The sequence below is a fragment of the Heptranchias perlo genome, chromosome 5 (assembly GCF_035084215.1).
Source record: "Heptranchias perlo isolate sHepPer1 chromosome 5, sHepPer1.hap1, whole genome shotgun sequence".
Taxonomy (NCBI): Eukaryota; Metazoa; Chordata; class Chondrichthyes; order Hexanchiformes; family Hexanchidae; genus Heptranchias; species Heptranchias perlo.
The window spans coordinates 38,861,948-38,886,819 of NC_090329.1; the positions used below are offsets into that span (position 1 = coordinate 38,861,948).

Below are 24,872 nucleotides of genomic sequence, written 5' to 3' on the forward strand. Positions count from 1 at the left end.
ACCTGCCTACCCCCCCAATCTGCCGGGCAGGAAACGGAGTAAAAAATATTAATGCGGTGCTGCCGTTAAATTGGGTGGGACCTCCATCTTCCCGGCATTTGCAGGATTCCCCGGCCGCAAATACGCGCCCCTGCTCCCTCTCCGTAAATATCAGGGCCACTGTGTGTGGAGAATTTCTGAGGCCTGTGATGTTTGACATATTGTCTAGAGCAAAACTCATGTTTTAAAAGATTACAATACATTTCTATTTGTAGAAGTGGTTGATTAGGTAATAGGAATACAGTATCAGAAATTTCATTCAGTCTCTAGTAAACTTGGTAGACAATTTATTATACCTATTCTTAATGTGATTTGTTTAATTTCTTGTAACTAAAGGATGTATTTTGTTTCCTTCCAAAATGCAATTGCCCTTTGTGATCAAAGTCTAGGAGAGTAAGTTCTTGTGTTTTGTCTGACTGGTTGTTAAATATTGCCTGTTGATAGTTTGTCATTTAATTTTGCTCAGAGGATATTACTTGAATTTAAGCCTTATATGATCATGTTGTCTTAACTCAAACATAAAATATGTTTATATTATCAGTATTTTGTGACAAAAAGAAAGCAAAACATTAATTTGTAAGACCTTGGATTTTGTTACTGTTATATTACTTTGCCCTCTAGTTTTTAAATTTGTGCACACGTTGACAATATCCCTTAAATATCCAGGCATCATTTTTGAGTGGCGTTCTGCCCCATTTACTTGCAATAGTTAGTTCACAAAGTTAAATCTAGTTTTTAATCTGCAGAATTTTTTTTGATTTTAAATGAAGCTGGTGCTTTTCACCTTTTGAGTCCAGGTTCTTTTCCACAAGCAAATAATCTCAATCCAAATTCAGCAAGTCTTAATTGTATAATTGCCTGAAATCTTGACAGTAAATCAAAGTCACTTTTTTAATTTGCGACTGACTAATAGTGACATACTTGCAGCATTGTAATTATAATCAACAAAGGTTGAATAGGTCATCAAAGTAAGCTTCCCACTACAATGCTGGTTTGGAAGCATTACATTGTGGAAGGCCAGATGCTTTGGGATGCACTGTGTGTCAAAACATGCAATTGGTTAGGCCAATTTTTTTGCATGTGCTATAACATGGCATTACCTTGCCTAGTCCTGCTTTTTAGGGGGCAGGAAATAAAGATATTGGAATATGTAAGACCTACATCATGGTGGTTCTTGCTTATGCTCTAATTAGCTCCATAAGACTTGTACCTTTGTAGATACTCATGATCCTCAGCTGAAATAAAATCACTTTTTTGTAGTTTGCCCAATATTTATGTGGAGGTGCACGTGATAACTCAGTTTCACCAATGCTGAAAGTGCACTCTTATGATGTGCTCCAACCTGCACTAGCCCATGTTGAAGTAGATAAATTCAAACTGCAGGAAATACCTTATGTTAGCAGACCATCTACAAGTGGGTCTGCACAGAGCAATAAATGTGTTACTAATTTTGAATTATAAAGAAAGAAAGTGATGTGGCATTAATTAGGTACTGGTAGTTAATGGCATTTCACCGTGTCATGACAAAAAGAGAGAATGCTGGAAACACGTAACAGATCAGTCAGCATCAGTGGAGGGAACAGAGTTAGTGTTTTAGGTAAAATTCTTCACCATCCCTTCTTGTCTTCTATTAAGATGGCTTATTTAAATGGAGTACTGAGGAGTAAGAAAGTTATTACTCTGTTTAGGATTCGCAGGTTCGTCCGGGCACAACGTACAGCTTACATCAGCCTCAGGGGAACAAAGAACATGGAACGGAAAAATGTGGGTCTCTGTATAAAAAAAGTGATGGGTAAGTTAAAAGAATTTTTTTCTAAAATGTTGAACCACTTTAAGAAATGCCTGCAAAACTCTTAAATCCATTTTGTGAACTCCTCCCAAAGGGGCATTCAACTTGCAAAAGCAACAGTCCATCAAACCTCCCAGGAAAAACAAACATTTATGGTCTAAGCAAGAGTAGTGGGTAGATTCCAGTAGCTTTGGAGATGCAACCTAATGATTTCAAATGTAGAGGTTCAAAATTATCCTCCGTTCAAAACAAGTTATATTCCCAAAAGGTATAGAGACTTTGGGTTAAATACAATGTGCAAATTTTAATGTTTTTTTTCCAGGATCAGGAAAGTGTGGCAGAAAAGGAAGTGTACAGTAAAAAATGGTTATCTTACAATATCACATGGAACGGTAAGTTAACGATTTTGTATTTCATTCCATAGGAATCGGAGACATTTTCATATCAGCTAGTTGCTTTGTTTTGATGTGCTCGTGTTTAAAAAAAAAAGAATCTGCTGTCTAGAGAAAATTGGACCAGATTTCTAGTATTGTATCTGAGTCTCATTAGTTCAGGTTTATTTGAGGTAAGTTATAAATCAGTGTCTTTTCAAATTTAGAGGTGTACTAGTATCTTTTCTAAAAAGCAGGAATAGTAATGTTGCATAGTAACAAGACAATTACGTGCAGCTGCATCAAGTGCAGATTGGAGTGTGTCGATAACTGTTCTGTTCTAAAGTTCTGTGAAAGGAAATAGAATAAAAAGTTTTATCAAAATTTAAAGTAAAGCTATATCCCAATGACTAATTGCAGAAGTTCCCTACAGGGTATAAGAATTCAACTGATTGCTATCTGTAGGGACATTGGAATCATACTGGAAAGTTCTCTACTCTGACGGGCTTAGCTGATCTCAACAGTAGAAACATTAAAATTAGGCTTGAAATGGAGCAGAAAGGAGTGGAGGGATGGGCGAGCAAGGGCAAGGATTTCTGCTGCTGATCCAAGTCAGTTGACTTCTAATGAAAGTGTGTGTCTGTCGTCATTAAATTAACATCAGATCGGGCTTGATCGTGATGCCTCCTGCAGTTGAGTCAACTGCCAAAACTGCCTGCTCTCACATATAAAGAGTGGACACTTGAACACAGTCCTCCAATATCATGCCTGTGGGGACCGTATGCTGACATGAGTCACCACTCCTAGGAGAGGTCTAATTTAAATCAAGGCCTTTCAGTTGCTTCTTTTGGAAATTACATCTTTGATTAATACATTCTGAGGCAAAGTATCTAATGGCTGCACCATGGAATTTGAATCCACTATCATATCCATATATGGAGTTTCCTATTTTCTGCTGGATAGAGGCTAAAGAGTGGTGAGCACTTATTGAGAAATTCCAGACAATTTTTTGCCCATTTTTTGTGACTAGTTAAAGAGTGCAATTAGTCATTGTCTGGAAGTAAGTTGTGTGCCTGCAGTCTTATCTACAGAAGTATCCATGATGTGGAGATGCCGGTGATGGACTGGGGTGTACAAATGTAAGGAATCTTACAATACCAGACTATAACCTGGTGTTGTAAGATTCCTTACATTTCTACAGAAGTATGACATTGAAAAACCAGGAAGAGGAGAAAATCCTTGGACAGGGAAAGGGAAACCCACATACATGGAAATCGAATTGTCTTCATAGTAATTTACTTCTAAATTGTGTATTAATTTTTGTTAGAATATGAAAATGTGTTGCTTTCCACACATCAACTTAATTGCTGCAGTACAATGCATTCTCGATAGTAAAGCAGTTAGAGGTGCTAAATTTGGAGTTTGCTGCTATTCTACGGTAAGTATTACGCAGTTACAATAGTGAGTGAGAATTCCAGGAAGATTTTAATTTTGAAATTAATAGTGTTGTATTATTTTGCCCAGTTCTCTTTTTTGGCAGAGGCAAAATAAGCCTCCGGGCTCCATGAGGCCTCCCTCAGCCTTCAGCTGAGCAGGTGGAAAGATGGAAGCTGCAAAATGTTCCTCAATTATTGACATTGTCTCTCCATAATTAATGCGAGGTGTACTTGTGGTAGGGTCAAATGAGCAGAGTTAGTTGTTTCCTCTAGATGGGAATACTAAACTATTGTAAAGTACTTCTCATGGTCCAGTGAGAATTTATGAAAATGATTCCAGGCATGGTAGATAGATTCAGCCCTGAGGCATCTTGTTAGGAAGCTAATCTTTTAACTACCAAGCGACTGAAATGTTAAATTCTCCATTATGTTAATAGTACCATTTTATTCGCAGTCCGGTGGTCAACACATTGGAACTCCAGGAAATGTATTTTGTTTCCTCTCATTATTGCTGAGCTAATCACTGCAGCCATGGCATGTATGCGGAACACAAGCCAGGTACTTCCCCTTGGGGGAGGGAGAGTCTCATTTGGAACATTGTCACAATTTTGGTGGCTGAGTCAGAGCAGTTGAATATCTGGGAACAGGTTCATTGCCATTCCTCTTGGCTAGAGGTACTAAGTGACCTGTACAGACTAGCAGCTCATGAGAAAATAGAGTCATACCTTCATTTAAAAAAAAGTAGATTGCCAAACAAAGGTTCCATCTAGTAATTTTGAAAAAAATCTTCCTCCAATTTTTTTAATACATTTTCTGAATTTGAATTAGCTAATATAATCAAAATAAAGCATTTTGAAATATCAATGTAGATTTATAATCTAATTAAATTTTCCCAGAAAAATTAGCTTTTAAACATTGACAGCAGCTACTCATTAGTTCAGTATTACACTGTTCATCAGCTAGTTTTAAAAAAATGTTACCACATTGTTGAGCTTGCTAGTTTATTTGAGTGTCCTGTTGAAATAGCTTCTGAGTATTAAGACAAAGCCTTTTGGAGGCAGTTAAATTCATTATTTTTTGTGTTTTTAGAAAATTCTTTCTTCTTTGTTTTAGCACTTGAAGGTGAAAAAGTATAGGTTAGTTCGGCATTCACTTTTTGCAGTGGAAAAGTATCTGCATTGATTTTTGCCTTCTGCTGACAGCTTGGCCAAGATTGGAAACTATTCTTGGGAGAACTATGGACGTGTATTTGAAGAGACATAATAGTGTTCCAATATGCTGCACCAGTGGGTGGGCCTGGTACTTTAAAATGCACAGCACAATTCAGTTCTTGTACCATTTAATCTTTCAACTGTAATGTAAATAACTTTTTTTCCCTGCCTCTATTTGAGAGTAGCAATGGTTTTCTGATGAACCCATTTTTATGCTTTTGTTTCTTAATGAGGGGACTCTAAATTAGTTATTGACACTGGTTTAAAATTAATCAAAACTATATGATATGAATTGCCAGTTGCATTAAGATTAAATGTATTTGGATTTAAATGTTCATTCAAGCCTATCTGAACACTGAATTGAGCTCAATGCATAAAAACAAAACCTCAAAGCCAACACATCTCTAATCACTATAAACAAAAGTCACTGATTCTAACTGTTACAGTTCTGGTTTCTTCCCAATACTTTTTTAAAATCTCATGCTCAATGTAAAAGTAAGCAAGCTCACTTTTGCTATGAACTAAAATTTGATATGTTTGAGGTACCTGAGACAATGTGCCAGAAGGCAAACAAGGAACTCTGCTACCGTTGGGCTATGCACCAAAATAGCACTCACTGTGTCCTCTAGGAATGCCCTACCAGAAACAGCAATGGAAGCAAAATCGATTTTTTAAAAAGAATTAATTGTTAGGCAAGTGGATAAATATTTGAAATAGAAAAATTTAACGGGATATTGGGAAAGCAGACTAACTAGCTAGCTCTTTTAGAGATGGAATTAATGGCCCACTCTGCTGTAAAATTCTATCATTCTACAAGGATTCGTTGTGGTATTTGAGTAATGTTGCCAAATTAGTGCTGAAAATTTGGCAAAATCTGAAAAGTTACTTTCTGTACCATTCTTGTGTTCCCAGCAGTTTTACATAACTGAGTATGCTTACAGGTATTAAAGAAAGGCTAACCGATTAGCATATTCAAATACATGCAGAAGTAAAAGATATATTTAATCATACAGAAACTTGTGTGATCTACATGATGGATGTAAGCTTGAAAGTCAGATATGAGGAGTATTTGCTTTTTTAAAAGTAGAATTTAAAAGCAGACACAACTTGTGTATAATACAAATCAAGAGAAGTGTTTCAACTTTGCAGGGCTCCTGTTCTTCATACACAAGAATATAATTTCTAGTCAAGTTTTAAGTCTGCAGTATTTAAAAATACTTGTGATCATGTGAAATCTTTTCTAAATTTTGTTCTGAATTTTGTATGTCTTGTGTCTGTTATGTTTTCTTGGTTAATAATGAACAGATCCTTTTTGTAAGTGAGACAGACAAGGAAGCTTTTTCCCTGTGTCAGTTATTTTCCCGTAAATAAACTTCAAGCGGTGTATAGATTGTAGCCTTGTTTGTGGTACAGGGCAAAGTTGAAGGGTGGGGAGAGAGAAAAATTGAAACTCGAAGGCTATACATTCATTATAATGAAAAGGCATATAAATGACATTAATTATACATTCGTGTATCGTAGGATCATAAAATTACAGCAAAAAGGGAGGCCGTTAGGCCCATTGCCCCTGTGTCAACACTAGATAGCTCTTCAAATGGAGCCATCCACTCATACCATTTCCCTGCTCTTTTCTGTAGCCTTTTATAGTCTTCCTTTTCAAATATTTATCCAATTCCCTTTTAAACTATGCTTCAGCATAGTAGCCATTTGTGGTAAATCTTTCCATGTTCCTAATAACATTCCATGAAAAAAAAATCTTCTAACTTCGTTCTTCTGATAATCCTGAGTATGATCACTTTGAATCTATGCTGTTTGTCACTGATTAACCAACCAATGGAAACAGTCTTTCATTATTGACCCTTTCAAAACCTTTCATAATTTTGAAAACAAATGTTTTGTTTGATTACAAAATAGATTTTGTCCTTTTACACAAGCAAAGTACCTTAGTATGGCAATTCGTTGCCTTGGCGACACCAATTATTCAGAAAAATTCAAAACTTCTGTAGCTTCTCTGCTTCTGGAATAGAGGACAAAAATTGCAGTGATCTAATTATGACATTTAGGTGAGCTGCATGCAGTTTCTTGTACCAGTGAGATTACTAAAGCTGGATGCAAAAATGTATTTGAATGGTAAATGTCATTTCATCTTATTTACTGTTTCAAACCGTCTTTTGCTTTTGGTCAAAAAAAGAGGAAGTCGTCTTAGTATTTTGTATTACGAACAAATAGGTTAACTATAGTTTATTTCTATTTACCTAAGAGACTATCCTTTATTAAAACATGTTCCCTGTGAAATATGCTCAATTTTGTTTGTTCATGGCAGTATCTTCATATAATTCTTGATACTATAAATCTGCTTAGGAAGATGCTGTTGCAGCGCTTTAATTTTAACCCATATCATCTTGTTTCCCTGCTTGCTCCTGCAGCTGTGATTTTGGTACAGTATGGGCTATGAATTTCTTCATGACTGTTCATATATTCAAGTTATGCAATCAAGCTGTCGGTTTTTCCTCTATCAAGATGGAACATCTCACTTTAGTATGACATTGGGGGCAATTTTAACATAACCTGTCAGTCAGTAAACTGAGAGGATAGGTGCAACGCTGGTTTTACACCCAGTCTGATTTTACTCTCCGTTCAATTCAATGGAGAGTAATATTGGGCTGGGTGTAAAAGAGGAATTCTTTTGATTGTATAACATGGAAGGTTTATTGCTTGCACTTTATGTAATAAAAGGCTGTCGCTTGCAGTGCCAGTGCAGTAGTTGATGCTAGTTCTAGCAGAATTTCCCCTGAATGCTTTCAATCATTTCTGCCTTTCTTCTAGGTTAACAGACCACCAGCAAAGCTCAATCTACTCACGTGCCAGGTGAAAGCAAATCCAGAAGAGAGAAAATGTTTTGATCTCATATCACGTATGTTTTATTTTTTTTTAAATCATTGTACTACATGTGCATCAGGTCCAAGGAAAATACCTCTATAGATGGGGACTTAATTAAAAGGATGTTCACAAGCTGTGCAAAGCCATAGCTATTTAGAAAATATTAGAAATATAAATGTGCAAAAATCTGCTGTAAATTCCTCTGATTATTGATGGTTTTTATGTTTGAAAATTAAGAGAAATATTCCTAACCACATATTTTACCTACTATAAAATATTCAATTCCTAGTCAATCTCCCATGGCGTTAGTCAGTCAGTGTCAAGATCTAAAGCAGTATTTAGGTCAAGCAGGCTCAGAAATGGGAGATTAACTAGACCCAAAGAGGGGAATGGAAGGGGGTGAGGATGAAGATGGGGAAAGAGGAGGTGGTGAAAACAGGAAGAGGATGGGGGGTGGTGGGGAGGGCTGAGGGAGATGGAGAGTTTGAGAGATGGGGGAACAATGCCGGTGTAAGAATATGGTTTGAAACAAGCATAGAAATTAGGACAGCAAAGGTCCGCATCTCTGAGGAAAATAACTTACAAAAACCCAAGAGGTCATTGAAAGAGTGCTGAGGCATTGAATAGTGAAAAACAATAAGATTCATGAGAAAGGGTGTCCTAAGCTAGTTTAAACATTCTAAAACCCAATGACAGTAAAAGGCTACATAAACACTAAGGCATTAAACAATCCTTGGTGGTTTTTGGAGAGTCAGCACAATAGGATGGTTTACGAACAGGAGATAAGACCAGTGGAGCTTATGTACAGAACAACGCAGCCGAATAGTATAAAGATAGGACATGCTTCCTCCCAAAAGTTAGAACACTCAAGAGGGGACGGTCAGAAGTCCGTTGCCACGGGCAGTCCGCGAAGACTAAGTCTGATCAACTTGGGTTCAGTGGACAGATCAGGTTGTACTGATTGATTGTCATTAATGTAATCTGTAGACAGTTGTATTATAATGTTGAATGTAATGTTGAAGACAGCTGTAGTACAATGCTGTGTAAGTCAATCTGTATAATATAACCACTCGGGCTAGAATCAAGCGGTGGTCATTGTTGGATTAACAACCCATAGTTGCGACAGTAATGGGAGAAATCTGCTAATGTAATTCGCATCCCTGGGTGAGCCCAAATTTTTAAGGTTTGAGGTAGCTAGTGTTAAGAGAATTGACTGTATTCCGACGAGATGGGGGGGGGGGAATGGGGGGAGGTGATTCTGACCAAGTGAGGTAGCCACACCTCAGGCCCTTGGGTGAATAAACCATGGCGAGTGCACCGGATGGTTTATGTTCAACAGTCCACACGTATGTGGAGAAGTCAAGGTTAGGGTCATGGAGGAGATATGGGGAAGATGGTAGAGACAAAAGCCACAGTAGGGATGTAAACATTTGCTACACGGTGGTGTGGACTCAAAAACGACAGGAGACAGAAGATGGTATCTTAGGCGTAGATTGGATGGGGGATAAAACAAAATGGTAGCGGACATGGGTGCAGACTCTCCGCAAGGCGGGCTGCTGATAGGGATACAGGGTCAATATGACCTAGCAGTGTACCTTCGTTTCTGCAAAGAAGTTAACCCCTTCCAAGGACACTGACATCTATTTTTAATTCACCAAGCAATGACCGTTGCATTTTATTTAAAATAATAGGCATAATTTAATTGGATCGAGCCCCACAGTGACGGAATGAAATCATCAATTGACAAATTAACCCCTTAGGCTCTCAAAAAGAGTGGATTTTCCGTGTTTCTTTTAAACAGGGGACCATGAGTTTCCGGGACCTCATGAGTGTTGATGGTGCAGGATTACCAAGGGTAGTTCTTTAACATAAAAATGGCTTCACAAAGTTACGGAGCAACCTTTGCTGGAGAAATGTTGGTGCAGGAAACATCCAGTGGTGTGAAGAATTTAAGACCTTATCCGCAGACATCGGCAGATACCAAATGTCACAGCATGGTGACGTTTTGGACTAAGACTTAAAGCTTGGATTTCGATAATTCAAAATTACATAGAGAAGGAAAAGCAATAATCAGCCTTGATCCAAGTTGCTTTTCCTCTTTTGAAAACGTTTTGATTTGTTTATAACCCATTTATTTTCTGAAATTGAGTGCTTATAAGGGGGTGGGGGGAGGATTACTATCCAGGAGTAATTATAAGCACTTCTGTCTCTACTGTGAAACTACAAAGCCTGGACATAATTTGTTTCTGAAATTGGAATTGATAAGATAAATTGATATGAGTTGCTGTTCAAGCACTCGAAGGGAAAATTTACCTGTAGTTTAATGGGATAATCAAATTATATTTTAAAATTTGAAAAAAAGTCCAGTCTAAATGGTTACTATCCAATGCTGTGTATCAAGGAAGAAAGCATTTTTTTGGGGGAAATAAAATTGTACTTTGACAAGTCCTGTCAGTCCAGAGGTACTGCTCTTGAATTGGGATAAATAAAAGCGATCCAAGAAGAATTTAAGTAAAACAAACAAAAAAAGTATTAAGATATTGGACCGGACTAAATATTGTATTGGACAGTAAAGCATGTAAAGCCATTTCCTCCAGGGCTCATGAATCAGATGAAATGGTAATATAATGCGATGTGTAAAATTAGATGAGAGGAAGTGATTGGGAATATAAGATAGAAACAGAGAAATTACACCACCAAATGGAGATTTCTCTGAAGTCATCACCCTGTGAGATTATGGGTGAATAAATCACCTGGGCATGATTTACCAAAAGATATCAATCGGTTATAAATGTACAATCTGTGAAGTCAGGAAAGTGTAGTTGAAAATAGTAAATAGGTAGATTTCTCTTGGAGATATTTGTTCCTTGCTTATGCTGAATAATGAGAAAACTGCATTTGATAGCTTGGCCACTACCTGAGATATCGGGACCATGCAGGGGGAGATAAACGAAGACCTCCAGACACCACCACCACCGCCCCCCCCACCCCGATCTTTTGATAAGACAACCTGAAAGCCCAAGAATGGCTACAGTGGACGTGTATGTTGCCATCAATTGGAAACAGAGACCAGGATGAAGAACATGATTACAAAGGCCTATGGTTTGGTGAGCTATTGGAACCACTCTTTAAACAGAGCAGTTGGTCTTACAGAATTGAATCTTACCAGACAAAAGACATGTGCCATGGAAACCCATTCGGAAATACCATGAAGGAAAATAAATTGGTCAGCAGAAAGTTAATATTGAAAATTATTACCTACGATATGTTCCATGTGAGGCAACTATTATGTGGAAATGCGTGATGAAGATGCACCGAAGAACAGGTCTCAGACATGCCCAGTTACTGACAACAACAGCACGACATGAAATGGTTAATGTGGCTCAGAAAAGTGAGAAAATCTTTTAAACAAAGCAGTGACACATGCTCCATAGAGAAACTGACTAATTAATGAAACAATCAGGAAACACTGATACTAATCAGAGGGATTGAAATTAAAGTAAAGAGGGACATAGTAATTTGGATTTCCTTAATTCAGGGTTAGGTTCCTTTCGGCTAACAATGAAATTGGGTTGGGAGAAATAAAACTTAGCAAAAATATCCACAAGATGGATATTAGTAAAAGGAGAGCTGGAGAATCTTTTAAGTCCATGATTTCTTGATATTATGATACACTGTAGGTTTCTGTATTAACCAAATTAAACTTAGAAGCAATATGTATATGTTTATATGTGCTTATGTAAACTCAAGATGATTTTAGGCAAGACCGAAGAGTTACATGAGGGATAAAGAGAAAGTTGAACCTGGGTGGAACCAGGAGCCAAGCATGGTCAATATCCCATCTCGCATAGCTCGCACAAAGCTCCCAAACATTTAGCAAGAGGGTGGTGTTAATAGGAGGGGGGCGAAGTTGTGTCTTGCTGTGGGAATGAACGAGTTAGTAAGAGACAGAGCATGCTGACACTTCAGAACTATAAACACCCAAAGGTCAGGAGATGGCCTGTTTCTAGATGCTCAGGTTCAAGGAGGGAATGTAAGAATATGGTTTAAAACGAGCATAGAAAATAGGATGGCAAAGGTCCGCAACGCTGAGGAAAATGCTTACAGAAACCCAAGAGGTCATTGAAAGAGTGCTGAGGCATTGAATAGTCAAAAACAGTAAGATTCACAAGACAGGATGCCCTAATCTAGTATAAACATACTAAGACCTGATAACGGTAAAAGACTACATAAACACTAAGGCGTTAAACAATCCTTGGTGGTTTTTGGAGAATCAGCACAGTAGGATGGTTTTTCACTATTCAATGCCTCAGCACTCTTTCACTGACCTCTTGGGTTTCTGTAAGTTATTTTCTCAGAGATGCGGACCTTTGCCGTCCTATTTTCTATGCTTCTTTTAAACCATATACCTACAGCCGGAAAGCTACCTGGGCAGGAGGAGTACGCGGGCAGCAAAACTCTTTCTAGGTGGGGATGGTTAAACTTTGAGACATTTTCTACATTAAAGGCGCTTATAAATGTAAGTTTGTTTAGAAAGTGTAGAGATTTTATAATGAAGAATTTCCATAAAACTGAATTGATTTAAATATTTTAAGGAAACCTGGAATTCTTATTTAGAATTTTGTTAACGTCACACAGTGTAAGTCTGTCTCTTGGGACTCAAAACAGTATATAAAAACAGATTTCAGATTTGCAACACTTTATTTCTAATGAATTTTAAATTTGCAATGCATTTTCTTTTGTCTTTGTATAGATGACAGAACATACCATTTTCAAGTGGATGATGAACAGGAATGCCAAGTGTAAGTTTTAAAACTACTTAATAGCTTTAAAAGACTAGCTTAATAAGAAATTGGAAATAGAACAGGCTACTATTATTCTTGATCTGTCTGACTGATGACAAACACTTATAAACTTGTTACAATGTTGTCAAGCTATAAATTGCAAATTAAAAAATTAAAATATAGAAATTCTTACGATGGATGGGCCCCTTCACAATAATCGGCTAGTTCAAACCTGGGTTTGTCCTGCTCAAAATGTGGCACCTTGGATACTTTGTGGATCATACTGGCACCAAGAGGAGGGCCTACTTATCTTATAATTTCCAGGATTGTCTCAAATTCATTTTTTTGAGATGACCTCCCCTCTATACCAGTAATTGTGGTCTGGGTTCAAAGTGAGTTTTTTTTTTTAAAAAGCATATAATGTGAAATTAGGAAGAAACTGAGTTGTATCTAAAATGAGATAGAAATCGCTCTTCCTGTATAATTATACCCTCCCTAACAGATTACAGCATTTCAGAGATACAGTGCGCTATGTAAATTGGCAGCCCAAGAGTTGGGTTTTAGGGCACATAACTTCAGGTGAGCTAGAATGAGGATATACCTTAGTACGACAGTATTGTTCAATTAAACCGTTGTTCCACAAAGTTTCTACGTTGCTATCTATATTACATTGCGACTATAAAACCTTCCTGACACAATATAAATTAAATTGTTGCTGCAAAGGCAGTGATATCACATAGTGTATTAAATGGAACTCTTCTGTGCTGGCAACACTTTTATGGGGGTGGGGGTGGGGTTACATATATGGTTTAAGAAGACCGCAAAAGGATAAAACCACCAACCACGCAGTGCTGGTTAAATAGCAACTATAGACTCAGCCGTTGAAGTGTCATACTAGTTACCGTAATCTGCTGTATTAATGGTAGTCTTCATGGACCAAAAGTATCAGTAAGCAAAATTAAACTGTGATTTTTGTATATATAATTTTTTTTAAGTGTCATTATGGAGAATTTCTCTGTGAATTTAAGAAAATAACCTCCAACTGAGTAGTTCACTTGAGGACATAAACAGGGCCCCTTCACAATAATCGGCTAGTTCAAACCTGGGTTTGTCCTGCTCAAAATGTGGCACCTTGGATACTTTGTGGATCATACTGGCACCAAGAGAGGAGGGCCTACTTATCCTATAATTTCCAGGATTGTCGCAAATTCAGTTTTTTGATATGACCTCCCCTCTATACCAGTAATTGTGGTCTGGGTTCAAAGTGAGTTTTTTTTTAAAAAGCATAGAATTACATAGAATGTACAGCACAGAAATTGGCCATTCGGCCCAACAGGTCCATGCCTGTGTTTATCCTCCGCACAAGTCTCCTTTCTCCCTCCCTACTTGCTCTAACCCTATCAGCATATCCTTCTTTTCCTTTCTCCCTCGTGTGTTTATCAAGCTTCCACTTAAATGCATCTATGCTAGTCGCCTCAACTACTACTTGTGGTAGCGGGTTCCACGTTCCAGCCACTCTCTGGGTAAAGAAATTTCTCCTGAATTCCCTATTGGATTTATTAGTGACCATCTTGTATTAATGGCTCCTGGTTCTAGTCTCCCCCGCAAGTGGAAACATCTTCTCTACGTCTGCCCTACCCAAACCCTTTCATAATTTTAAAGACCTCAGTTTTTTTCCTAGAGAAAAGAGCCCCAGCCTATTCAATCTTTCCTGGTAGGTATAACCTCTCAGTTATTCAATAGAAATAGTTTGTGTTGCCCCATCATTCTGCTCCTTACATTTGAGCAGTTTCTATTTTATGTCCATTTTATAATTATCACAGTAAATTGCTCAGACAGATATTGCTGAGTTTACTTTATTGATCTAAAAGTTCTGATTAGGACCAAAAAGAATGAAACCAGGACCTCCTGATCAATGCTTTGAAATTTTTACAGTCTTCCATTTTTATTGTCTTTGGTTTATTTAAATACAGTGTTAGGCATATTAGCTAATTAAGAGAATCAAAGGGGCTCTCTTGATGACTCAGTGAATTTATCCAGTGTGTAGCTAAACCATACAGATCAAGGTTCGATTCCTAGTCTGTGCTGAGTTAGCTAATCTCAGCTGTGGCAGTGGTGGGGCCCTACAATTGACCTGAATTCCGTTGTGGTAGGAAGATGCAAATTGTCCATATTTCCTACTCTTGGTTGCCAACATTGCTGGAAGTGTGCATGGGTGGATATCGGATGAGGGTAGGATCAGATTTAATTGTGTTGTCTCAGAGTCATATAACCTTCACACAAACAAGAGACAAGGGGGGACAATTTCGATAGGGGCCGTTTTTGGACGTGCAGTAGTACCCCACGCCCAATGGCCCTTGCGCAGGCAGGATGCAAGTTTGGATCCACTGGAGCACTTACCTGCAATCAGCGTTCCTTTCCAGGCCTTGCACATGGAATCAATGCAATTCCCACGTTCCACCACCAGAGGGAGCTCAATCTCTTAAAGGGAGGATGATTCTTAGAAATCTCTTAAAGGTAGCTGGTATCTGTTGTTTGCTGAAAATAACAGTCTACTTTCTGAACGGAGATCAGACATCACACACGTAAAACACAGATGCAGGTCCCATCCCTATGTTTACACACTGATAAGTTATGTTAAAACATTGAATAAAGGTTGCGCACTACTAAATCCCACATCCTCCAATCTGCACGCCAGACCTCGCCAATCTGCCAATCTGAGTTGGTAGCAGGCCTGCGAGAGTGCATGCACCAAGGTTCTCTTCTGATGCACTAGAGACCTTGGGTGCAAGAGGTGGACAGAAGGAGGGACATCCTATATCTGCAGGGGGGGGGGGGGGCAAGAGGCCCTCCAGACATATACTCAAAAGGCAGTGGGAGGCAGCGGCGGACAAAGTCAATGCCAGGCGCACAGCATCACGAACGTGGATGCAGTGCAGGAAGAAGTTTCAATGCTTTGACATGAGTGGTCAAGGTGAATGAGGTCAACTGTCAAGTGGCGTATCCTACCAATTGCACCATGAACTACAACCCCATCCCCCACATACCAATAAACTCTTTCCATCAGCACTCAACTCTTCCAATCTGATGCTTCCTCTCACCCTTACACATTAGAACTGTTTGAAGCTGCCCACCCACAACTCACAGGCCACACACACTGGCAGCTATTCAACCACGAGAGACACATCACCCAGACACACGTCTCGTTTTCTTGCTGGAGAAGGTGGCGTATATCAAGAGGCAGCAAGTGGCAGTGGCATTTAGCACCTCGAGCCTGTTCCGCCATTCAATGAGATCATGGTGGACCTGTGACCGAACTCCATATACCCGTCTTAGCCCCACATGCAGTCGGCAGAAGAGCATTCCAAACGCCTCCCACCCTTTGCATGTCTTTTTTATATTCATTCATGGGATGTGGGTGTCGCTGGCGAGGCTGGCATTTATTGCCCATCCCTAATTGCCCTTGAAGGTGGTGGTGAGCCGCCTTCTTGAACCGCTGCAGTCCGTGTGGTGAAGGTTCTCCCACAGTGCTGTTAGGAAGGGAGTTCCAGGATTTTGACCCAACGACGATGAAGGGACGGCGATATATTTCCAAGTCGGGATGATGTGTGACTTGGAAGGGAGCGTGCAGGTGGCGTTGTTCCCATGTGCCTGCTGCCCTTGTCCTTCTAGGTGGTAGAGGTCACGGGGTTGGGAGGTGCTGTTGAAGAAGCCTTGGCGAGTTGCTGCAGTGCATCCTGTGGATGGTACACACTGCAGCCACGGTGCGCTGGTGGTGAAGGGAGTGAATATTTAGGGTGGTGGATGGGGTGCCAATCAAGCAGGCTGCTTTGTCCTGGATGGTGTTGAGCTTCTTGAGTGTTGTTGGAGCTGCGTATTCAAGTATAGGAGACTTCCAAAAACAGTTACAAATGTCTTGACAGCCAGATGCAATAATCCAGCCACTAACCTGTAAATCCTGCATGGTCCCTTTAAATAGTGTCGTTGGGGTGTCCTCCACGCACTCTAAGACACGTTCTGATGGTTGGGGTTAAGAATGTGCATTGAGTTGAGTGTTAAGTCCCAAAATGGTGTCCATCACTTTAAATCAGCGTTGCACACTGATTGAAGCCATTTTCTCTTACTTTACACGATTCCAGCGTTCGTTAGCTGCGCCTGCACTAACTCCTATACCAAGGTGGCGTCTGGCGCACGTCACGCAAGAAATGTGCGTGCGCATCCAAGCCGCCATCCTGGATGTCGGAGAGGCTGTGTAGCGCCGAAGCAACGGGCACTACACGGCCCAATTTAGCGCCCAAGGATTTTATACTTGAACCATCATTCTACCTGCTCAATTGACACCGATTCAGGTTACTTTTGACAAAATGTTGGAAAAACTAGTTTTTGATGACAAACAAAACAATAGAGGTCAGCATCTTGCTGAAAATAAGATCCAAGAAGGAATGCATATTATCCAAAGCTTGTCACTTTATAGCTCAAGCAACAGAAATCTTAAGGGAATGGAAATACGCAGGGTTTACAGTAACAGCTTTGAGGGCTTGGAAACAGCAACAGATCACACCTACTTTGCAGGTGTACAAATAGAGCCCTAGGGTGACTGAAACCGCCAGAATGAAATCATCATCCCGTACTCAGTTGATTGGTCTGTTTTGCCACCAGTACAAAGAAGCATATAAATCTATCACATTATTTAAGAATCATATGGAGAAGAAACACCAGATCAAAAGTATCAGCATAATATGCATCAGATGCAATAAAAATCAGCATTCCATCACCTGCCATTATGCTAAATGCAAAGGCAAAGCACTAACTGATCCAGTTGGTGACTTCAAATGTACGTTTGCAACCAATAGTGCTGAGAAAACAAAAAAGGACCGTTAGAAATATTCCTGGAGAAAAACAAACAGAAAATCAATATGGTCAGAGGAAGAAACAAGTTTGAAGAAATATCAACATGCTAATCAACAACCAACTTAACATCAATAATGTATAAACAGATCTCTGATAAAAAGGACTTTTAAGAGAATTTACAAGAAAAGGAGTGGTAAAACCCTCACCTGCAGATGAGGATCTGGAAATCTCCAATCGTTCCTTAAAACAAGAAGACCCAGTAAACAGTTTACATCTGAATCCTTCAAAACCCAAATTCACATTCAAAAACCCATCAAAGAGTAAAACAGATTAGAAAATAGCCTCCTTATGGATGTGAACGAAATATTGCAAAAACCCGAAAGCCGAGATTTCACCATCGGTCTGGTTAAAGCAATAACCGAACAGATAATCAGCACTGCAACAACTGTACCTCAGGCCAAAAAGAACAAAAGTGGGAACTGAACAAAAATGGGAGAGCCAATAACATTAAACTCTGGTGCCAAGAAATGCTATACACAGAACAATACCACATACAAAAAAGATGCAATTAATATTTTTTTTAAAAGGACTGGAAAAGGCTAGCATGCCAACTAATGGGTGCACCATCAGAGATAATATGTTCACAGTAAATCAGAACTCAAAGATAACTTTAAAGCTAAACTTTCTATTCCTAATATAATTTGCTGGCTGTACAGGACTAATGAATTATGGAGGATTAATGACATCAAGATTAGAGAAAGAAGTAAATGAAGCACTCAAAAGGCACGAAAGAAGAAAGTACAGCTGGCCTGGACAGAATCGGTTTCAACTATTTGAAACAACTGGCAGGGAACGACCCCACTGACCTCCCCAGACTTTCCTCGTTATTGCTAAAACAATCTCCATCCCAGATGCAGTAAAAAGAGTCGGTCAGTCTTAATTCCCAAGACTGAAAACAAAGAACTACTCAAATTAGTGACCCATCGCCATCGTCCCAATGTTGCTACGCCTCTTCATAAAGATTATAGCAAAGAGGGTGGCTGAGATCATCAAACTGAACCCCAGACAAACGGGGTTAATTTTGGCCACAGCATGATGCAACTGAAATATTGCTATCCTCCAGAACATAATGAAAGATGCTAAAAGTAATAGAAAAGAATTTGCCATTGTGTTTATCGATCGTGTCAAAGCTTACCACTCTGAACTGGATGAGTCCACCAAACAGATTTATATGTCTCATTGACAATTCGTATATGAATACAACAACAATAGAATGTGTAAACACCAAAATTGATCCAATCAAAATGAGCATAGGAACAGGAGTAGGCCATTCAGCCCCTCGTGCCTGCTCCGCCATTTGATAAGATCATGGCTGATCTGTGATCTAGTTCCATATACCTGCCTTTGGCCCATATCCCTTAATACCTTTGGTTGCCAAAAAGCTATCTATCTCACATTTAAATTTAGCAATTGAGCTAGTATCAATTGCCATTTGCGGAAGAGAGTTCCAAACTTCTACCACCCTTTGTGTGTAGAAATGTTTTCTAATCTCACTCCTGAAAGGTCTGGCTCTAATTTTTAGACTGTGCCCCCTACTCCTAGAATCCCCAACCAGCAGAAATAGTTTCTCTCTATCCACCCTATCTGTTCCCCATAATATCTTATAAACTTCGATCAGATCACCCCTTAACTTTCTAAACTCTAGAGAATACAACCCCAATTTGTGTAATCTCTCCTCGTAACTTAATCCGTGAAGTCCGGGTATCATTCTAGTAAACCTACGCTGCACTCCCTCCAAGGCCAATATGTCCTTCCGAAGGTGCGGTGCCCAGAACTGCTTACAATACTCCAGTTGCGGTCTAACCAGGGTTCTGTATAGCTGCAGTATAACTTCTGCCCCCTTGTACTCCAGTCCTCTAGATATAAAGGCCAGCATTCCATTAGCCTTCTTGATTATTTTCTGCACCTGTTCATGACACTTCAATGATCTATGTACCTGAACCCCTAAGTGCCTTTGGACATCCACTGTTTTTAACTTTTTACCATTTAGAAAGTACCCTGCTCTATCCTTTTTTGATCCAAAGTGGATGACCTCACATTTGTCTACATTGAATTCCATTTGCCACAGTTTTGCCCATTCACCTAATCTATCAATATCCCTTTGTAATTTTATGTTTCCATCTACACTGCTTACAATGCCACCAATCTTTGTGTCATCAGCAAACTTAGATATGAGACTTTCTATGCCTTCATCTAAGTCGTTAATAAATATTGTGAATAATTGAGGCCCCAAGACAGATCCCTGCGGGACTCCACTAGTCACATCCTGCCAATGTGAATACTTACCCATTATCCCTACTCTCGGTCACCTTTCGCTCAGCCAATTTCCTAACCAAGTCCATACTTTTCCCTCGATTCCACGGGCTTCTAACTTAGCTAACAGTCTCTTATGTGGGACCTTATCAAATGCCTTCTGGAAGTCCATATAAATAACATCCATTGACATTCCCCTGTCCACTACTTTAGTCACCTCTTCAAAAAATCCAATCAGTTTTGTCAGGCACGACCTACCTTTCACAAATCCATGCTGGCTCTCTCTGATTAACCGAAAATTCTGGAGGTGTTCAGTCATCCTATCCTTAATTATAGACTCCAGCAATTTCCCCACAACAGATGTTAGGCTAACTGGTCTATAATTCCCCGGTTTCCCTCTCTCTCCCTTCTTAAAAAGCGGAGTGACGTGCAATTTTCCAATCTAGAGGGGCATTTTCTGAATCTAGAGAACTTTGAAAGATTATAGTTAGGGCATCTGCAATGTGCTCACCTACTTCCTTTAAAACCCTGGGATGGAAACTATCTGGTCCTGAGGATTTGTCACTTTTTAGTGCTATTATTTTCTTCGTTACTGTTGCTTTACTTATGTTAATTTTATCGAGTCCCTGTCCCCGATTCAATATTCGTTTTCTTAGGATTTCCGGCATGCTATCCTCTTTTTCTACTGTAAATACTGACGCAAAGAAGTGGAGTCAAACATCCTCTTTCACCTATACTGTTTAAAATATTACCATGGATCCACAAATCTGCATCCTAGAAAAGGAAGGATCAGAAATTCTCGTGAAACGTAACAACTGGTTCACCAACTGTATGGAATATGCTTTTGCAGATGGCAATGCCATCATGAGTGACTCACACTCTGGAATGGCCAAAATTCTGAAAATCCTGCAGTGATTCTGCCATAAGACAGGACCAGAGATTAATATGAAGAAGACTGCTGGCTTTCATTTTTCTCCAAAAAAACCCACCTTTATTTATAACCATTTAAAGAAATGGTCTATCAATGGCAAACCCATTGAATACATATCTCCTGGTGACATTAAAATATACCTTTAGTGCCCGAATTGATCTCTGGTCCGACCCCTCCAAAGACAGATGGACCAAAAAATTAGCTGGATCAGTAAGCTTCGGAAAGTAGATCTCAAATCAACTCAAGTTGAAATACTAAACATTTTCATGATTCCTCAAATCAATTTCCATTTTATACTTGCAGAGGTCTCACGTAATACCTCAATCGAACTTGATTCAATAATAAAGAAACTGGTAGTAGAGATTCTGCACCAACCAAGTAAAATATTAGATGGTCCATTATCTGCCAAACATAGAGATAGAGGCTTGTGATTGCCTTGGTTGTAAATTATCATCTCGAAGCTCAAAGCCTTTGATAATGGGAAGGCTCTATAATTTTGACATCATTCCAATATAGAGGGCAAAACAACATGGTAAACTTTGAAGAATTAAAAGCCATTGATGATCACTCAACTCAATAACGAAAGAGACCAGAGTAGAAACCAAGATAATGCTGAAGCGAACCCAAGTAATAGTATAGCACTGCAAATAGAAAAAAACAGAATGGTTACAGAAAGTACCCACCAAACCAGTAAACAGATGTGAAGAATGGAGGAAAGTGGAATTCCACAAATGAAAACTTTTCCATGTCAAGGAATAGGATTCTATAAAAATGATAAATGATAGAAAATCTAACAGCAGCACAGACCTACACAATGGTATGAAACAATCCCAATTTATCAAATCTTAAACTCCTGAGAAGCAATGTATACCCAACCTGCTGTGTACACTTTCTCACAGGAGACAAAATTGCAAATAAGATGTGCAAAAGATGTAATTTTGTGAGAGAGACCATCCTTCATATATCTGGAAACTGCATTTAGGCTATAGATGCCAGAATCAAAAGGCACAATAAGATAAATTTGAAGATAATTGTATTAAAATTACATAGAAATTACAGCGCAGAAATAGGCCATTCAGCCCAACTGGTCTGTGGCGGTGTTTATGCTCCACATGAGCCTCCTCCTACCCTACTTTATCTCACCCTATCAGCATATCCTTCTACTCCTTTCTTCCTTATGTATTTATCTAGCTTCCCCTTAAATGAATCAAATCACCTGGTTCTGTCTGGAAACCACATATCATCTTCCATAAAAGAGATGAAGTGGCAGTTATTGACATTACAATATGATTCAAAGACAGTATTCAATCCTTGGCAAAAACATGGTCTGAGAAACAGAACAAATATGGTCACCTTGAAATCGAAATCAAAAATCTAACTGGAGGAAACAGTGTTAAATTCTTTGGTTTTGCCATTGGCACCAGAGATAAATTTCTAGAAAAGAACAAGCAATTGATGTCCTTCCTAAAGGTCAAACATTATGAAACATTTGCTCATCAGGCTTTGATGCTAGCAATACTATTAACTCTGGGGACTCTCCAGATTTTCCTGCAGTTAATATACAGTTAGTGTTGTTCTAACACCATGTTACATAGTTTATTTTATCATACTGTTATTGTTTCAAACTGTTCATACTTGTAATTTTTTAATGGCTTTTGAATAAACTGACATTCATATCAGATGATTTATGTTTATATGCCTGTTAACCCCACAACATCTTACTCTGCTGTCCAACTCTATTCTGTGTGTGAACTTGGTGGCACAATGAGGCCCTCCCCTGATTGTGACAATTTCACTGGAGTTCACCTTGTGGTTAAGGCTTGAAAAGAATATTCGTTCAATGGAACAATGTTTCATAGTGTACTCAAATACCAGAGAGCGCTTGATACATGTTAAATTGTATCCAACAAGAGGGGAAAGAGGAGAAAAGTGGGGAAAAAAGAAATAATGAACAGCATCAAGGAGTTGGAAGCTCCTGCCACTTTATAGTGACTGAGATTCATGAGTACCAAGTCAAAATCTCTAGACAACAAGGATACAGCTTTTTTTTTGCAAACACAATCTTGGCATTGAAAAGGAAATACATGCGTACACCTGTTTGAAATATATCTTACTTTCTGTTCTTTAGTTGGATGTCCGTTTTGCAGAACAGTAAAGAAGAAGCTTTAAACAACGCTTTCAAGGGAGACCATAACACAGGAGAAAATAATATTGTCCAGGAGCTAACAAAAGCGATTATTGTAGAGGTACAGCGGATGACTGGAAATGATGTATGCTGTGATTGCAGGGCACCAGGTAATTTGCATTAGCAATTAAATGCTGATTAACAAGATTGTTTCATCAGGGAAGTCAGTTCTTTGTCACTAATACTCTTTCACTGTTTGTTTATTTCCCTTGTTTGGTTTTAACTTGCACATTACAATCTACTAGCTTTATTTTTATACCTATCTGCACTGTAGTATTAGTAAAGAGCTAATTAATGTTTTGCATCAAAACAAAATAAGTGCCTTCACAATTGGGACTTTAAGTTGCTACCAACATCTGCTAACAGAGACTTCAAATACCTTGTGAAATGCAACCACTTTTGCGTATGAACGTGATAAATGCATAAAATATTTGATGCTAAAACATGAAATTCCTCATGTTTTCTTCTCTATAGCAGTTTTCTTTTGAACGTCTGGGCTCCTATGATCTCACGTTCTTACATGGAGCGTAGCTTTTGGTTCGGAAAGTTAGTGATTTTTTGGCATTCTGATCAACTGTCCTTGGCGCTCACCTGAAGTTCCTACCAAAAATTGCTTCCCAGTTTCATTTGGGCCAAGAAATTGTTGTCCTATTATTATATCTACTGCTAAGCCATAGGGTAGTGGAGTGTCTTTTCAATGCTCATGGAGTTAAAGTTACCATATCTTTTATAATTTCGGAAGTATCAGCATTTATTTTTTAATGCATCGAACAGACCATAGGCAACCCAATGACAAAGTGAGGGATAAGTAAACAGATTGTTAACTATGTTATACACTGTTACCGTCTTGCAGAATGGAAGTTCAGAGAGGCAGTTTAAGGGTCATTGTATCGATTCCACATTTGTGCCTGAGCATCTCTCAATCAGGCTTCCATTGGTAATATTTGTGAAGCTTCCAAATGGAGAAATCATTCTGTTTATTGAGCGTTACAATTTACGAACATATGAACAACAACAGACAGGAAAAGACCCTCTGGTCCATCCAGCCTGTCCCACACAATCAAGATACCTTGTGTATCACAATATATACACTCCCCACTTCAAGCCATGTAATCTCCTAGGAGAGGCGAAAAACCAGACAAAATCCCTGGCCAATTTGGGGGAAAAAATTCTGGGAGGAGAAAAATCTTAGATTTGACGACTGCACATAATATTTTTGGCAGATCTGTCCTGACGTGCTGTTACTGTTCCTCTGCAGGGTCCTCCCTCTTCCTATATTATACTACTTTGGTATGTCCCTAAAGTGTGTGAAAGATGCTTAATGAAGAAGAAAGATAATTACCTTACATGGCCGCCTTCATTGTTCGAATGATTTGCATCCTATACACATCACAACTCCCAACGATTCGTCCATGCAAGCTCTGTAGGGAAAAGGGTTTATGGGTTACAGAATTTGTAATTAGTCAGTTGAAATTTAGCTTCAGGTCAACCTGAACTGATGATATGCCACCGGTTCTGGAGCTTTATATGATATTGGAGTAGAAGATAACATATAGCATTTCCTAATTGCAGTGTCATGACATGCTCAGCACGTTAGGATAAACAATGGCTAACATTTAGGGAACAAATGCATGAATTGCAACAGTTATTCCTTTCTGGCGCAAAAACGCAAAAGGAAAAGCGGCCCAACCATGGCTAACAAAAGAAATTAAGGATAGTATTAGATCCAAAGAGGAGTCATATAAAGTTGCCAGAAAAAGTAGCAAGCCTGAGAATTGGGAGCAGTTTAGAATACAGCAAAAAAAGGACCAAGAGATTGATTAAGAGGGGAAAAATAGAGTATGAGAGTAAACATGCAAGGAACATAAAAGCAGACTGTAAAAGCTTCTACCAGTATGTTTAAAAAAAAGATTAGTGAAGACAAATGTAGGTCCCTTACAGTCAGAAACGGGAGAATTTATAATGGGGAACAAAGACATGGCAGAGCAATTAAACAAATACTTTGGTTCTGTCTTCACGGAAGGACCCAAATAACTTCCCAGAAATGCTAGGGAACCAAGGAAAGTAAGAAGGAGGAATTAA

The 24,872-nt window shown here is 38.9% G+C and overlaps 1 protein-coding gene across 1 annotated transcript in view; it reads left to right on the plus strand.

Annotated features, from left to right (window-relative positions):
• Positions 1-24,872, plus strand: part of asap2a (ArfGAP with SH3 domain, ankyrin repeat and PH domain 2a) — a 216,825-nt gene that overhangs the window by 146,393 nt on the left and 45,560 nt on the right. Inside the window, exons 10-14 of the mRNA XM_067984242.1 lie at positions 1,728-1,831; positions 2,151-2,220; positions 7,673-7,760; positions 12,480-12,528; positions 22,734-22,900. Of these exons, the coding sequence (XP_067840343.1) occupies positions 1,728-1,831; positions 2,151-2,220; positions 7,673-7,760; positions 12,480-12,528; positions 22,734-22,900 (478 nt within the window). The remainder of the gene's footprint in view (positions 1-1,727; positions 1,832-2,150; positions 2,221-7,672; positions 7,761-12,479; positions 12,529-22,733; positions 22,901-24,872) is intronic.